At 31.6% G+C, this 16,194-nt stretch overlaps 1 protein-coding gene and 1 long non-coding RNA gene across 2 annotated transcripts; both read right to left on the bottom strand.

Annotated features, from left to right (window-relative positions):
- Positions 1 to 124: 124 nt before the first annotated feature.
- LOC128181626 (uncharacterized) lies at positions 125 to 4,899 on the bottom strand. The gene is made up of 3 exons (XR_008243338.1): positions 4,848 to 4,899; positions 4,259 to 4,303; positions 125 to 2,783 (listed from the first exon to the last, which is right to left on the bottom strand). It is a non-coding gene; the product is annotated as an uncharacterized LOC128181626 (long non-coding RNA).
- A 2-nt stretch (positions 4,900 to 4,901) lies between these two features.
- On the bottom strand, positions 4,902 to 10,629 carry LOC128182170 (uncharacterized; the record flags this gene model as incomplete). The annotated part of the gene is made up of 7 exons (XM_052850776.1): positions 10,019 to 10,629; positions 8,674 to 8,767; positions 8,128 to 8,313; positions 7,545 to 7,612; positions 7,003 to 7,198; positions 6,191 to 6,369; positions 4,902 to 5,000 (listed from the first exon to the last, which is right to left on the bottom strand). Coding segments are annotated over exons 1-7 (840 nt in total), but the record flags the coding sequence as incomplete, so codon positions are not given.
- Positions 10,630 to 16,194: the final 5,565 nt, after the last annotated feature.

Below are 16,194 nucleotides of genomic sequence, written 5' to 3'. Positions count from 1 at the left end.
CTTCTAATTTAAGGTTAAAAATTTTAAAAAAAAGTTCCTTTATAAATGAACATGTCATAGATAATGCATTGTTAATAATAAAATCTCTAGATCTATTCTCCCTCATTCAGAACATACCTACTTGACATTAAAAAGGACATTGTTAGATTTTGGTCACACTTTATATTACCATTTTTATTGTTCAAAATATTAAATTAATTTACTGCGCTTTGCCTTTATATCTTGAAATTGTTCAAGTAGAACATCACTGAATTCATGAATGCTATGTTATATATAATTGAGATGGTGACCATCTCAAAGGGCCCCGCTCAAATATGGACAAATAATAGAATAAAAAGTATTTCACAGCATTTTGCTTCGACATTGACCTGTAACTTAAAAATTGTCCTGTTTTTATTATTCCCGTCTCATTACCCTTACTTTAAGCATTTTACTTTTGGTTCTGAATAAGATTAAGCAAATAGAAAATATTATTCAAGGTCAGTGTACATCCTTTAATCACAAAAACTCTGTGGGTGAAATATGAGCCAGACTGGACGAAAAGAAGAAAAGATGTGCTTCGGACAAAGATTTTTCATTTGTTTACAATTCTGCTATAACCTTGATCTTAGAACATAGTTTAAGGTCACTGTATACCCTTAAATGAGACCTCGGATGGACAGATGGACGGACGGACACACCAATTACGATAGACCGCCCGCAGAGAGAGGTCCCAAAATGTCAATCGCCATGACATTTCATCTAAGGAAATGCATATATACCTTGCTGTCCACCTAACATTAGAGAAAATTATTTAAACTGCAACATCAGATTTAATGAATTTTCGGTCATAAACATCAACTTTACCAATGTAAAAAGACCCAAGATACGTGCCTCATTGCACATTGTCTTGGGTAGTAACAAATCTGCAGGCACGCACAATTGTTCAAAGTTATGTATCACACAATTTCTTTTGCATTCAAATTTAATCATTTGATTCAAAATTTTACCATTTTGAAAATCGGTCATATTTCAAAAAAGTATTTATCCAAAATGAAATCACAAATTTATCATATTGCCTGTGAATTTTTTTGCCATTCCTGGGTCTTCTGGCACTTGTATCGATTTGTGATTTCACTTTGGTTATTTACTTTTTAAAAATTACACGCACACTACTGCTTCAGTGCGATAATAATCCGATAATTTAAAGTCAATATCATAATTTTAGGAGTGTAAATGAAGGCATATCAATGCACGGAACAGATCTATGCATAATTCATTGAATTAATTTTTTTTTTTACAGATTTGGAAGCACAACTCATTAAAAAAAATCAAACATGGGTTATTAAGATTTATTTAAAAAAAATTAAATGTTGCTTAACTATGATAAATTACAAGACTAACTGAAATAAAATACAAAAAAATGTGTTTGTTTTTTACATTAATTTGCTAATTGGACTACTACAACCAAATAAAAAAAAATGGCAATATGGGGAAAAAATTAAAATTAATGACAATAAATCATACCAGATCACTTAGATATATCTTCAAGTGTCTTGATAAAAAAAATCAACTATTTTTTTATGTTGAGGTAAACAAGCAAAAAAATTAATAATAATTGAAAATCATAAAAAATAGCTTAATTGTTTAAGCTATATGAGTCATTATAAACTGTTACTGGTTGCAGTCACTTGACTATAAACAATAATCATGAGTCCTTAACTTAACCTGTATATCAAAACTGTCTTCATAATTCATATAATGATCCATAGACATGCACTGTACCAGTATGAAATTTGCATACAGGTTAAAGGAAAGCTGATGAATTCCATGGCAACCAAGAGCATAAGGGGAGGGGGTTGCTAAAATTGGTGCTAGATTTATTAACAATAGAAGCTAAAAAAATTAGGTTTAGAAAAAACTTTTCAAATAATCCTTGAAACAATTCTTTTCTTTTTAAAATTATCAACTTTACATATTAAAAGCATGAACAGTATGTGCCAGTTTGGTAAAAATTTGACAAAATACGCATTAAAATTTCAACATCCTTTGTTTCTACATTTATGTGAATTGAAAAGCAATCCATAGCAAAGCTAGCACATGATGGAATCTTTTATTCACCAAAACACTATGCAATATGAAAAAAATGCATAAATGCATAAAGATGTCATAAAGAGGCTCTCCTTTTCCTATCAAAAAGATCACAACCTTACTGCTTATACTCTCAATATTTTATGTCCAAAAATTTCAAACATGATACATGTATTTCCTAATCAAATTGTATAGCGTTCTATACAGTCTACATATAAATGTAAAATATTGTTTTGCTCAAATTCATAATAAAAAGTTTAAACAAGAGCATATTAGCTCATTTTTGGAGAAGCTAATATTTTTTCTTTTGTCATAGCAGTAAGTTAAGTTTTTTTATTTTGAGTTATAATTTTTTTCTCTCTTCAAATCTGAATTTCAGAGATTGTGAATCTAGAATATTAGTACAACCTCAACAGTATATTAAAGTAAATTTTGCTTGTATATTTCAACCACAATTAAACTCTATTTGCTTGACATTATTTAGCCTAAACAATTGAAATTCAGTCAAATTTTTTTGAACATCTACACTTAATCTAATAAAAGAGTTTTGAAGTTGATGTAAACGACTCTCTGCAGATGTGGCACTGACTACCCCGCTCCTCCAGTTCAGCAGTACACACTGCACAAGCGATGTGGCCGCATGGTACAAAAAATGTATCGCAGAACCGATCTGTACATATTGTGCAGGTTGGGACTTGTGGCATTCTCAACACCTAGAGATAAATATAAATATTCATAACATAACTGGACCAGTTAAGTCTGTTATCAGTACAAATTTACCAAGTTAAACATTTAAAATGAACAAAATATCTGTGAGCTATTTTTCACTCACTAGTGATATCTCCGCTCTGATTTGAATATACAACATCAGCAAAGTCGTCATTTAACAGAAATTTAACCCCTAATCATTACGTACAAAAATGGATCCCATTATATGGCATACGTACCTAAACAAAGTGTGTTTTGAAATTTCAAACATCTGTGACTATTAGTTGCTCACATGAGAAATCTGACGAAAATTTGTATGAAAAGGATGACTGAACTTAAGTACTATTGCATGCAATATTTGCAAGAAAATAAACTGTTGAAAGAAGAATTTTTCTTTCAATTGCAGAAATTGTCAACACCCAAACTGCAACTTTACGTAATTGCGTTAAATAAAAGTATATTGTTACCAAGTACGAATTTGTTTTCAAAGGCGGGGGTCTTCGTGATTTCTTGAATCTCCATAATTATGATATTAAATGAGGACAACCATTTTTATAAATAATTCATACAAAGTCAGTGCATGTTTGTCTATTGTTCTCCGTTAAACAGTAGTTGTATACCAAGGGTATTTGCATTATCTAAATTGTGTTAAAGGGAGATTAATCATAGACAAACATGCTCTCATGAGAAAAAACTGCTTCATCTTACTTTTGTTTTCTCTGTTGTAACCTGTAGGAAAAATACATGATTTCTCACCTCAGGTAACTTTGTAAATACTAGTACAAAATTATATCACATGATGTGTAAGGTAGCATGTTATTTGCTCACTATATAGGATAATGAACACAACAGAAGCAACCAAAAGAGACCCAAAACCCGGCACTAAGTGCAGTCATCCTTTAAGCTAAAGATAAACAAAATCGTCATTTAAGTTGACTGCTTATTGGTTCAAATAAGGATACAACTATATGGCATATTTGTTACGCACAGACACACAGACCAAGAGACACACACATAAGGGTAAAACTTTTTATTTCCTATGTAGCTTCATTTGATAGGCTAATAAGCCAGGTGTAAATTTCCAGACACCGGCCATACTCGAGACGGAGGGAAAAAAAGACATGACATCATAATGCATTAAATGTGACATCACAATGCATCAAATTGAAATGCGTAAATGGCATACCTTAAAAGTGTATAACACCCTTGATTGGACATAGGAAATAGATTAATTTGATTTACATAGCTGGAAAATAAATTCTTTATAGCCAGGGACAATCAAGGCCGGTTGTATGGGGATTTACCCCGACTTGGTACCTGATACACCCTTTGGCCTCAGGGTGTATGGAACACAACCCAGGGTGATTCCCTGTACACCTTGATTGAACGTAGATAACAAATAATATACCCCCTCTCTTTTGGAGCTGGGGTATAATGTTATGCTACATTGCAGTTTTAATGAAGTTAAAAGAATACTTACAACAGGAGATTGAAGATCAGGAAGATCCCAACTGTTTTCTTCATCCTGTGAGGGTGAATAAAAGCAAGACACTTTTTATGAGTTCCTAAACTTTTCCATTTAATTTTAAGATACTAGAAGATGCAGTTAAATGTTATGAATATTTTTTAACTTCCTTTACAAAATTTGGATTCTGAAAATATTTAGCTATAGCTATGTGCAGTAGCAATATTTTATTGGATTAAATGGACCACTTGGATGTCATCAATTTATTTGAATCATAGTTAGTACATAATATGTTCGTTCCTGGAAATTTTTATCTACAATTCTCATTGACACAAATACTGAAAAGTTCCTCTTTTCAGAAAAAGGGTATGAACTTAGTATATAGAATAATATATATGCAGTTACAAGAACAAACATCATGTGTTTTTGTTCTTGTCTGTATGTTTGTCTATAATATTTGTTTATTAAGTGAACTCTATAAAAGAGTTTCGAACTTAAATCCTAGATTTGCCAACAGAAAGACAAACTGATTTTTAATTATCCAGGTATAAATACCAATTTATTACTAATAGAACAAAAAATTAGGGTAAAAAATACTTGTTACATTTTGAATTGATTCCTGCTGATGTGGTGTTGACACTGCTGGACTGGGTGAACTAGCTGGATTTTGTGGATTCTGAGTTGAGACTCCTGGCGCATTCAGAATGGAAATGGGTGGATTAACATCCACTTCTTCCGCAAATTCCCAGCTTTCATCCTTGTATGAATAAAAAAAATAATAATTACATGTGTACATGAAAGCCACATTGCTAGTTATCTGCAAGAAACCAAATATGATTGAAAAGGTCAGACCATTTTAACCATTTATTTTTTAGATATGGCCCGGTTCACCTGAGCAACATTAACCATAATAAAATCAGCTTTATAGAGTAATATACAAAATATCTGGATAATGTAGTAGAATTGATCGTGTTTGTCTACTTTTACTTAACATATATAGCCCCTTTTGCAACACAATGATTTTATAATCATATCACATGTCCAGCATTTTGGTTCTCAAGAAGATCTTAAACTAATGTTTTTATATATACATACAATGTACATGCATGTATATATAAACCTACATCAGATTTTGAACCCCTTGTGTACGTGTCACAAGAATTGATCAGGGGTCACATTGTAAACCATGAAGAAATAACAATATGTCAAAATGTTTGCATATCTAGGTAAATACTTGAATCATAATATTTGATGTTTTTCTAATAATTAAAAATCTTCCGTAGTGTAAAAATTCAACCCCTATTGTGTCCCTACCCTACACTCATGCATGCAGGGGTGATCATGATTTGTTTTAATTAACTTGAATCTACACAACCTGAGGATCCTTACACACAAGTTCAAAATGCAATTTTCTCAGGCCAAATGGTTTTTGACAAGAAGATTTTTTAAAAGTGTTTTCTCTATATATTTCAATGTAATACTTTGACCCCCTCCCCCAATGTGACCCCTCCCTACCCAGTTGTTCTGAAGAAGAATGTGAAAATGTAAAATGTTTACAAACAGACAGATGGGCAGATGCCTGACAAAAAGTTATTGAAAAGCTCACTTGATCTTTCAGCTCAGGTGAGCTAAAAGGGTTTGTACAAATTGAGAAAATTAGTTTCATTTGCTGTGGAATCAATAAAATTCATGGTGGCTCATTATTTTTGTGGAATTCGTGGGTAGCCCTCTCCCACGAATTTAAATCCTCGACGTAAACAATCTTTAGTACTGAAACAGTAGGCTACGCATCCAATAATTACATCCCCACAGATGAGCAAAAAAGTAATAATCCACGAAAATTGGCCCCCACGAATTTAAATGATTCCACAGTATCTTCTAAAAACTCATTTAAATCAATCTTCAATTCAGATATAAGAAAAATTTGCAATTAGACAATATTTATACCTCATTTTCTTCATCTTTCATCTTTGATAAAAGATAGAGCCGTGGCTTAACTGTCATATTGCATGCTTTCATGGAGTTTATGTATATTTGAAGAGTGAATCCATCTTGGGGAATGGAACGGCCCTGAAAATCCCCAAGGTGGTGATCGAAATCTTCCTTCTTTCCTTTAATATTGGAACCTAATTAAATAATTGAAAAAAAGGCAGTGAATATTATGAAATGATCTACAGTCTAACACACAAATCACGATATTTAAAAATTAACCTTGAATTATAACCAAAGCTTACATTAACTTGACTTTTCTCTCTTTCTTATTTATTTTTAATGCCCACAAACTGACAAAATTTAGTTAATTATGAAATACCAAGTAACAATTCAATATCATCTATATGCAATAAAGTGGGTGGGTGTAATTTTACACAAACACAAAGAGAGAGAGAGAGAGAGAGAGAGAGAGAGAGAGAGATTGTTTGTTAAAATGAAGGAAAATAATTGTTGTTGATAGGTTACTGCAGTTGTTACATATAACACTTGAAGCATATACTAATGATATGGATAATTAAACTAATTATAAACTCAGAATTCACCAATTTTCTGTAAGATGTAAGTTGCACACATGCATTGATATCTGGCAGATTCAAAGATTTCTTTGAAATAATCAATTCTAAATATTGAACTAGCTACTTTACTATTACTCTAGTACTTTTTCTTTCTATAAGAATATAAATTGCAACTAAATTTCTTTTTAGTCAATATTTTTCATACCAATATCACAATATTCTTTACATTTGATATTAATCTTTTTTTCTTACCATTTGGAAAGAAAATTTCTATCGCTCTATTTTTGATTTCCGCATATGTTGAAGCATCTGCCATTTCCACAATTCTCGTCCCCCCACCACTGGAGGTCCGCACTTGTGTAAACTTAGTACCTGTATGTAACATCCACCCAAGCTGAACTTTGTGGCACGTCATAGATGTAGACTTCTGCTTTTTCGATGGTCTCTGCTGAATTTAATTTAACTAAGTTTTTTAATTGCACAAATAATAATTTTCACTCCCTATTCACCTCCTTTTTTTAATGTAAAGTTTGAAAAATTTTCATATTAATCGCTAATCTACCAAATATCTTGGAATCCTCTTTGTTTTCACTTCTAAATAAGACATTGCTTGATACATGTTACTTCTAAATGTAAAACTTGTTAATTAAGTGTTTTAGTTGCAAGACCCTGTATTGTATGTCATTAAAATCTATTTCCATTTTTACATACATGTAGACAAGCAAAACTGTAGGAAAGCTCCATTTAAATTTAAAAACTAAAAAAAATCACTATTGATGTAATAACATTCTTACATTCGATTGTTTTGAACGCAGTCTTTTTACTAATTCAGATAACTGTTCGCTCTTTGATGAAGGCATTCCTACAAATAAAGTAATTTTAATGATGAAAGGATTGATATCTTTTACAGTGGTTTATATAGATATAGATACACTTGTGCATATGTATACAACATGTACATCTATGCATTAAATTATGCAATTTAAATTAAATGTAAAAAGTATCATTTGAATGTGAAACTCCTTAATTTTTTACTTTATTTTATTTCATGCATGTGCAAAGTCCTGTTAATAAAATATATTGTGCTACAAATCAATTAAGTTAATTAAGTTAATCTTTACCTTGAACACTTTCCATAATTATACCATAATCATTACTCATTTTAATAATAATATGCCAATTTTAAGTGTTTATATCCCATGATATTGAATAATGTTATGAACATTCTTTAAATCAACTGCATATTGCAATTGATACATTATTGAGAATTCTTGAAATAAACATTTAGGAATGCATGCATGGCAGCACTCTTCCCAAGACAAGTTTTTGACTTGGGAAGATACAATTTTATGCATATTTGGAACACATCACACGTACCTGCTTCTGACCCTCCTGATGCAGTTGATAATGCTTGGGGGATGTTTAAAACTTCATCTGCTTTCAAGACATACAGTTCGTTGCTTTCAAGTTGTAGAAAAACATCTTCGTCATCTATTATACACCCATCACTTAAAACAAGTCGAATATTTCCTGTTTCTTCGCCCAATTCAAATTTTGTAATTACTGAAATTGAAAAAAGACTCGGTCATACTATTAAATAGAGTGCATATGCAGGGTTGTCTCTAAGAACCGAGGGGCGGAGAATTCCCCCGCCTAAAATGACTTAATTACCCGGCTATTATTGCCTTTCAAACACAATCTAGCTATAAGCTAGACCCCCTGTCTTCTTTTACTTTTTAATTTCCTCATTCTACTTCAATTTTTAGAGACAACCCTGCACATGCACATATACAGTACTCTAGTACATATCATTATCAATAATTATTACGGTATACATCTAATTTGAAAGTAATTAATGATGAATCATTAATATATAGTGGCAAATACTAGAATGTAGTTTAGATTCAATTAAAAAAATCTAACCTTTGGTCTTTAATTCTTGAAATTTGCTGGCCCCCAACAATCGCCCCTCTGTGCGATTGTTGTTCCACACTTTAAAAACCTTTGTATTCTCCATCTAAAAGAAGTATCAATTTATGTCCTTTACTTATAAATAGGTCTTATTCAATATCCTCTCGGATGCTTTGTTAGGTCTAACTTTGCAACAACAACAAAAAAAGGGGGGGGGGGGGGGGCTAAGCTCCCCCTAATAATTTTAAAGTATTTATAATGCATATTGCTGCAAATATTTTCCCTATTTGCTTTTATTTTCATGGCAGATTGGGGGTAATTTCAACATGACTTATAGTATTTATTAATCATATAAAAATGGTTCACACCTTGGACGGGGGGGGGGGGGGGGGGGGGTGGTTGTGTTAGAATGTGGAAATATTTAACAATGTGTCTGTCAATTACTATGATATGTCTACAAAATTAAGTTTTGATTATCTTTCGTTTTTATTGAATTAGCTATTGGTCGTAACTTGGGTTTTTCTTGTTTTTTTTAGAAATAATTCGAAATCTGGGTACGAAATGACATGGGTTCAAGTAGGGCAGACTACGATTTGAGATGAAACCTGAAAAACGAAAGTAGAAGAAAAAAATCGTGTTTGGTGTTTTCAAAAAGTAATCTGAAAGCAAGTTCAATTAAAATAAATTATGTTATTTGAATAACAATGAAATAAAGCTGCTTAATTGTTGAAACACGATTTTTTTGGTCCAATCAGATGTCCTGAAATTTATTTGATCGGATCTAATGCATCTGTTGAAAGTTGTAGGAAACCGAAATTTGTTTTCTTAATTTAGAGTTCAGTTTTTCATCAAAAACACACTTAATAAGTCTGAATGTATTTATCACTCTTTAAACAAAGTTGATAGATTATCACCAAACGTGAAGTTTGTACGAGATCCAAATTGAACATGGAAGCCGTAGATGTCACTGCGCGTGAAGTGATCCTTTTTTCCTCCATCTTGGAAAAGTTTTTCAACTTCATCATGTTCATAATCAGTTCATAGGTATAGAATGTAATTTCCATATTTGGGCATATGTACAAGTGTTATCTGTAGGGAGAGCTTCGCTCTCACGGGCCCGTGAGAGGGCTTCGTCATTTACGAATAAATAAGGCTATATTTTCAACTTATCATCTACTTTTTTCTTCTTGTTAATAACCTGAACACGCGGACTCAAAATTATCTGGGTGAAATATCATGTAGGCTTAAAAACACATAACGTTTGCCAAGTCAAAATATATCATATACAGAAGTGAAAAAGATCAAACTACTATTGTGGTAATAAGAATATAAGCTTAAGTTGAATAAAATTACTTACGACAGTCCCATATAACATGCACGAGCGTAAAGCGAAATAAATTATAACATCAAGATTGGTGGTTGGTAGAGAGTAAAATTCCGATCAGTTACGTAGGATGGAGTTCTTTGATGGATAACAATGTGAATAAATATTTTTATGATTTTTTTTTATATTTAAAAAAATATCTTAATATAGGTCTACGATTAGGCCTAATGTACAGGTGTCGGAATTTGAAACCACTTAATTTTGTTTAAAAAAATATACTCAGTTGTATATATATAATGGTGTACTCATGTCCCTAATGCGAGGGTATTCGACATATAAACTTATAGCTTATGCTAGTTTTTATAAATTTATATTTTTACAAACTAAAATTTTACTAATGAACAAAGGTCCACTCCAAATTCGTTTTTTGAAATCAATGAAGGAAATATGGTTTTGAGTTCAGTATTTCACTTGCAAAATCGATTAAAAAGGAAGTCATTGCACACATGACAAAATAGGGGTAAAGGGTCAGTGGAAATAATAATGTATTTTACATTAATAACTATTGAAAATGTACTGTTTAAAATATAAACTATCGAGATCGAGTTATCGACTATAGCTATTGTACGGACCAAAATGAATAAAATCACATACCTTGTGCTAAGCTTGTCACATGGATTAAGGCGGCAATTAACTTCAGCAGACTTCGTACGTCTTCTCTTTGGCGGTTGCAGATCAACATATTTATCGCGCATGTCGACATAAATAAGTTGCATGTAAACATATTTATCTCGCATGTTAACATAAATAGGTAGCATGTTAACATAACAAAGTTGCATGTTGACATAAATAAGTTGCATGTCAACATATTTATCTTGCATGTCAACATAACTAAGTTGCATGTCAACATAACTAAGTTGCATGTTGACATATTTATCTCGCATGTCAATATAACTAAGTTGCATGTCGACATAAATAAGTTGCATGTCAACATAAACAAGTTGCATGTCAACATATTTATCTTGCATGTCAACATAAATAAGTAGCATGTTAACATAACAAAGTTGCATGTCGACATAAATAAGTTGCATGTCAACATATTTATCTTGCATGTCAACATATATAAGTTGCATGTCGACATAAATAAGTAGCATCTAGCATCTTGGATGTCACATGTGGGCAATATTTAAGATTTTTTGAAATTTTTTATAATTCTTACTTGATTGTAATTTTCTTGCATGTCAACATAGTTATGTTGCATGTTGACATAACTATCTTGCATGTCAACATATTTATCTTGCATGTCAACATATTTGATAGAAATATAACTTGCACACAAGGGGCAGAGATATGCCACCATAATGGACTGATTTTATACGACATATTTTAGACTCATGTGGGTTCTCTAATATCTGGACAGAACAATGTACTGCAATAGTTAATGATAAGTGGATTTCTGCCGCCATCAAACAAAGATTGCAGGACCAGTTCATTCAGAAATGGGCAAAAGATATAGATAATTCATCTAAAGGTCAAATATATAAAATTTATAAACAAAAGTTTGGTTTTGAAAAATACTTAGGCATTCTTACTAAAAAATTTTGGAAACCACTTATTAAATTCAGAACAGCAAATCACCGTTTACCGATTGAAACCGGTAGATGGTATGGAATTCCTGTAAATGACAGAAGCTGCACACTCTGTAATAGTGGTAAATTAGCGGACGAATACCATTTTATTCTTGAATGTAAATTTTTTTTAACTTTACGTAAGCAATTTCTATGTACCAAGTATTTTCAAAAACCAAGTACATTAAAATTTAGGGAACTGCTGATGACAACGAACATCAAAACATTGAAAAAATTAAGCTCTTTTATATTGAATATCCAAGAGCAATTTTGCTGTCCAGCCTAAACTATATTAGCATTTATTATTATTATTACTCTCCGCGTATTGAACACCAATGAAACATTGTATTAAATTTTTATATGATGATCTATTTTTTTTTTTCTACCACTTTTTGTATTATTACTATTTTTTTTTCTCTTACTTACTTATGCTTACTAACACATGTAATACTATGTTGTATTATAATTTATATATAATTTATTAGACCCTTGACATCACAATTTAATGTAAATATGTTATTGTACCTCATGTACCATTGTATGATAATGGTTTGAGAGAATAAATTGAATTGTCAGAATTGTCAGACATGTTGAGAACATTTTCTATAATTTAGCTTGTTGGTAAGTTAACGTTATTTAGTCTTCTTAATTATCGTGAAATTCCTCCTGACTGTGATGTGATAGAATGTAAATTAATGTTTATCAAACGTCTTAACTGTAACAAAGAAATAGGACATCAAAGTAATCAAGTGTAGCTTTAGGAAATATACTTAGTAGAAAGGCAGGATTGAAGGACAATGGTTTCAGCTAACAAATGTGTGTTTGACACTAATAGAGTTAATGCAATTACATAACAATTAGCGGATTAACGCAGGTGAATAAATGGGCGTTTACCTGGGTGCTTATTTTAAGCAATTTTAAATCTAATGTGCAACTAAGTGAGATTTTTTATCATTTTAAATTAACTTCACAAAGCAATGTTGCTATTGATAATGAAACCTCCAATGTTGCTGAAGATTGTATTTTTGAAGAACTCGATAAGGATATTGATGTTGAAGAAATTAAAGTAGTTATTAAGAAATTAAAAAAAGGTAAATCACATGGTGACGACTGTTTACTTAATGAATATTTCATTGAATTTGAAGAATATCTGTTGCCTATCTTACATAGACTTTTTAATTGTATACTACAAACAGGGTTCCTACCTGAATCATGGTCTTCTCCTATTATTGTGCCTATTTTTAAAAAGGGAGATAAATCTGATCCTAATAGAGGAATCAGCCTTGTTAGCAACATGTGTAAACTTTTTACTTTTGTATTGAATAACAGACTTATAACATGGTCAGATGAAAATAATGTCATTACTGATGCACAATTTGCTTTTAAATCTAAATGTGGTACAAGTGATGCAATTTTTGCTCTACATACTTTAATTACTTCATCGTTGGCTAATAATAAAAAACTTTACTGTGCCTTTATTGATTTCAAAAAAGCATTTGACTCTGTTGATAGGTCTAAACTTTGGATGATATTGTCAAAAATTGGTATCCAAGGAAAACTTCTTCGTGTTATAAAAGGGTTGTATAAAAATGTTAAAGTATTTGTGACTTAGGATGGACTCTTGAGTGATTTCTTTAACAGCAATCTTGGTTTAATGCAAGGTGAAGTGCTTTCACCTATTTTATCTAATTTGTATGTTAATGATTTTGAACTCAATTTTTTAAATTCTGAATGTGTACCATTTGAAATTTCATCACTGAATATTTTCCTTCTTATGTATGCTGATGACATGGTGATTTTTTCAGAGACAATTGCTGGTCTTCAATCTCTTTTGGATGAATTAGCATATTATTGTAGCACATGGAAATTACACATTAATGTTGATAAGTCAAAGATTGTTGTTTTTAGAAAAGGTGGAAGGGTAAAAGAAAGTGGAAAATGGTATATCTATGGTAAACCCCTTGAAATTGTAGATCAGTTTGCTTATCTTGGCATTATTTTTTACTACAATAATAAATTTTCTAAAGCCGAGAAACAACTTGCTGAGCAAGGTAGGAAGGCATTATTTGTATTGAAAAAAAATATTAGAAACATGTTTTTTAATCATAATACTTTGCTATCATTGTTTGATTGCTTTGTTGGCAGTGTCATTAACTATGCTTCTGAGGTATGGGGTTCACTCAAAGCACCTAATATTGAGAAACTTCATCTTGATTTTTGTAAACATATCTTGGGAGTTAAAAGGTCAACTTGTTATGTAGCAGTTTATTCTGAATTAGGACGCTGTCCTCTGCTGTTCCAAAGAATGTTCAACATAGTTAAGTCCCGACCCCCCCCCTGGAAAATGAAAATTTATTAAATTTACATAGTAAAATTATCGCGAAAATATACCTCGGACCCCCCCCCCCCCCCCCTGGCAAACACAATTATCCTTCGGACCCCCCCAGGAAAAATTTTCTGGATCCGCCCATGAAACTGGTTGTATCATGTTAAAGATTTTTAATGCATTCTGGGTATGTTTGAATTGTGGGGAAAAAAACAGCTGCATATCTCATTGTTATTAAAGAACGTATTTTTGACCAAGCTACACAATATATTTTTTCTCAACTAGATATTTCTAGTAAATGCTCATTTTTCAAATACTTAATTGCAACCCATGATTTACAATTTTATTTGAGGAAACCTATTCCATACAAATATCAAAAGTGTATTTCCAGATTCAGGTTGTCTTCGCGTCAATTGTCAATAGAAACTGGTCGATTTTATAATATTGCAAGACACAATAGAAAATGTTTTTTATGTTCAAATTCTATTGAAGATGAATTTTATTTTATTTTAATATGTCCCATATACGAAGGCTATCGCAAAAAATACAAAGCCTTATTACTGGAAAAAACCTTCAACGTGTAAACTTCTGCAACTTTTCAATGTTGAAAATGTAAAGGGACTTTGTAATCTGGGTAAATTTATTCACTTTAGCTTGAAAATAAGACAAAATTTACTTAATGCAAATTAGATGTTGATATGATATGTACACTTCTGCCACATTCTCCTGTTAACCTACCTGTACGTGTATATTCTTTATATTTATTGTACTGATAAGCTGTATAGCTTAAAGTTGATAAAGAACTGAACTGAACTGAACCTGGGAGAAGGTCAGTTTAGGGATAAAGAAATATTCTCTGATTGGATGATTTATACATGTCAATTATTTAGATGGTCACGCCAGTAAAATATTATTATATGTTTTATAGATGATTCTAAGTTAGTTAAACAGAGTAGAGAGTTAGAGTTCGATAGTTAGAGGTTAAGAGTCAAGATACAAGTCGTCTGGATAATCCGTAACATTTTCCCTCACTGTCATATGTAGGTTAACATTAAGTTAGAATTATTAATAGAGCCATTTTAACAAGAGCTTGAACTTTGGGTAGTTGTGTCAAACAGCAATGTAACGTAGGCCTGTCTATTTCATTGCTGGCCACTCAGCCAATGCTCTTTGAAATCAACAAGATTTGTCTGGCTTTTGAACCAAGACTACGCAAACGGTGCATATTTTGCTTGTAACCGCGTCATTTTTAATTTGTTTTTACGCAAGAAAAAGACAGCTGCATCCAACCAAAAGTCCAGGGTCTTGAAATAATGGTTCTAAGTGAGTTTCCCCTTTTTAATGTGTATGGAGTGGAGGGTAACTGTTTGTATAATTGTGTTATTAACTGCACGGAATAAATGTGGAAAATACAGCGAGTGTTGAGCTAATTCCCGAGTAATCGCCCGGTACGGAAAATACCCCATACGGTACAAATCCGGCGGTTATAATGTAAGGTTAAGAAAGATGTCTGTTGCAAGAAAAGAGGAAATAAACTGCAATAAAAATTATGTTAAAATCTTTATTACAGGTATTAAGCAACATAATGTCTACGATAAATTCTACTTATAAATAAATAAAAGATTTTATTAATTATGAATGATGATTTACTGAAAAAAAATGGATGTTTTTTTTTTATTTTGAATTCAAATTCATTTACGTTACGTTGCTAATTCTATATTTATTGAATTAGCATAATTCATTATTTGATCACATGCTGCACTCACTCCAAGGGTGCGGAAATATATTTTTTTATTCTTTATGCACAATGAAGTCCAAGGTCAATTATTTGCAAAATACAGAAAAACTCTTATTGTACATTGTACTTAGATGTATATGAGCATCCATATGCTTCATTGAGCTGTATCAAATAAGTTCCCATTATAGGATGCTAACTATTATTAACATCTTTTTCATATACATAGTGTACTGTTATAAAAGTGTATGGGTTTGATTAGCCAAACCATGTTTATTTTTAAAAATCGTGGTTATTCGGTATCACCTTTCATAATACAAAGTAGAGAGAAATAAAGCCCAAAAAGCGAATACTGAGTATGATAAAACTGGGGATGGCAATCTCGAACACGATCGGAACGATGTCTGTTGTGTAATGCCTGAAGTAACATTGAATACAACGGATTGCACGGACTGGCGACATGCTTTTGGCTCTTCCGTGTATGTTACTTAATGACAGTTAAGTTATATAATATATTATG

This window comes from Crassostrea angulata, chromosome 4 (genome assembly GCF_025612915.1).
Source record: "Crassostrea angulata isolate pt1a10 chromosome 4, ASM2561291v2, whole genome shotgun sequence".
Taxonomy (NCBI): domain Eukaryota; kingdom Metazoa; phylum Mollusca; class Bivalvia; order Ostreida; family Ostreidae; genus Magallana; species Magallana angulata.
Note: the sequence above shows the minus strand (reverse complement) of the source record. Positions and strands in the feature narration are given on the sequence as shown.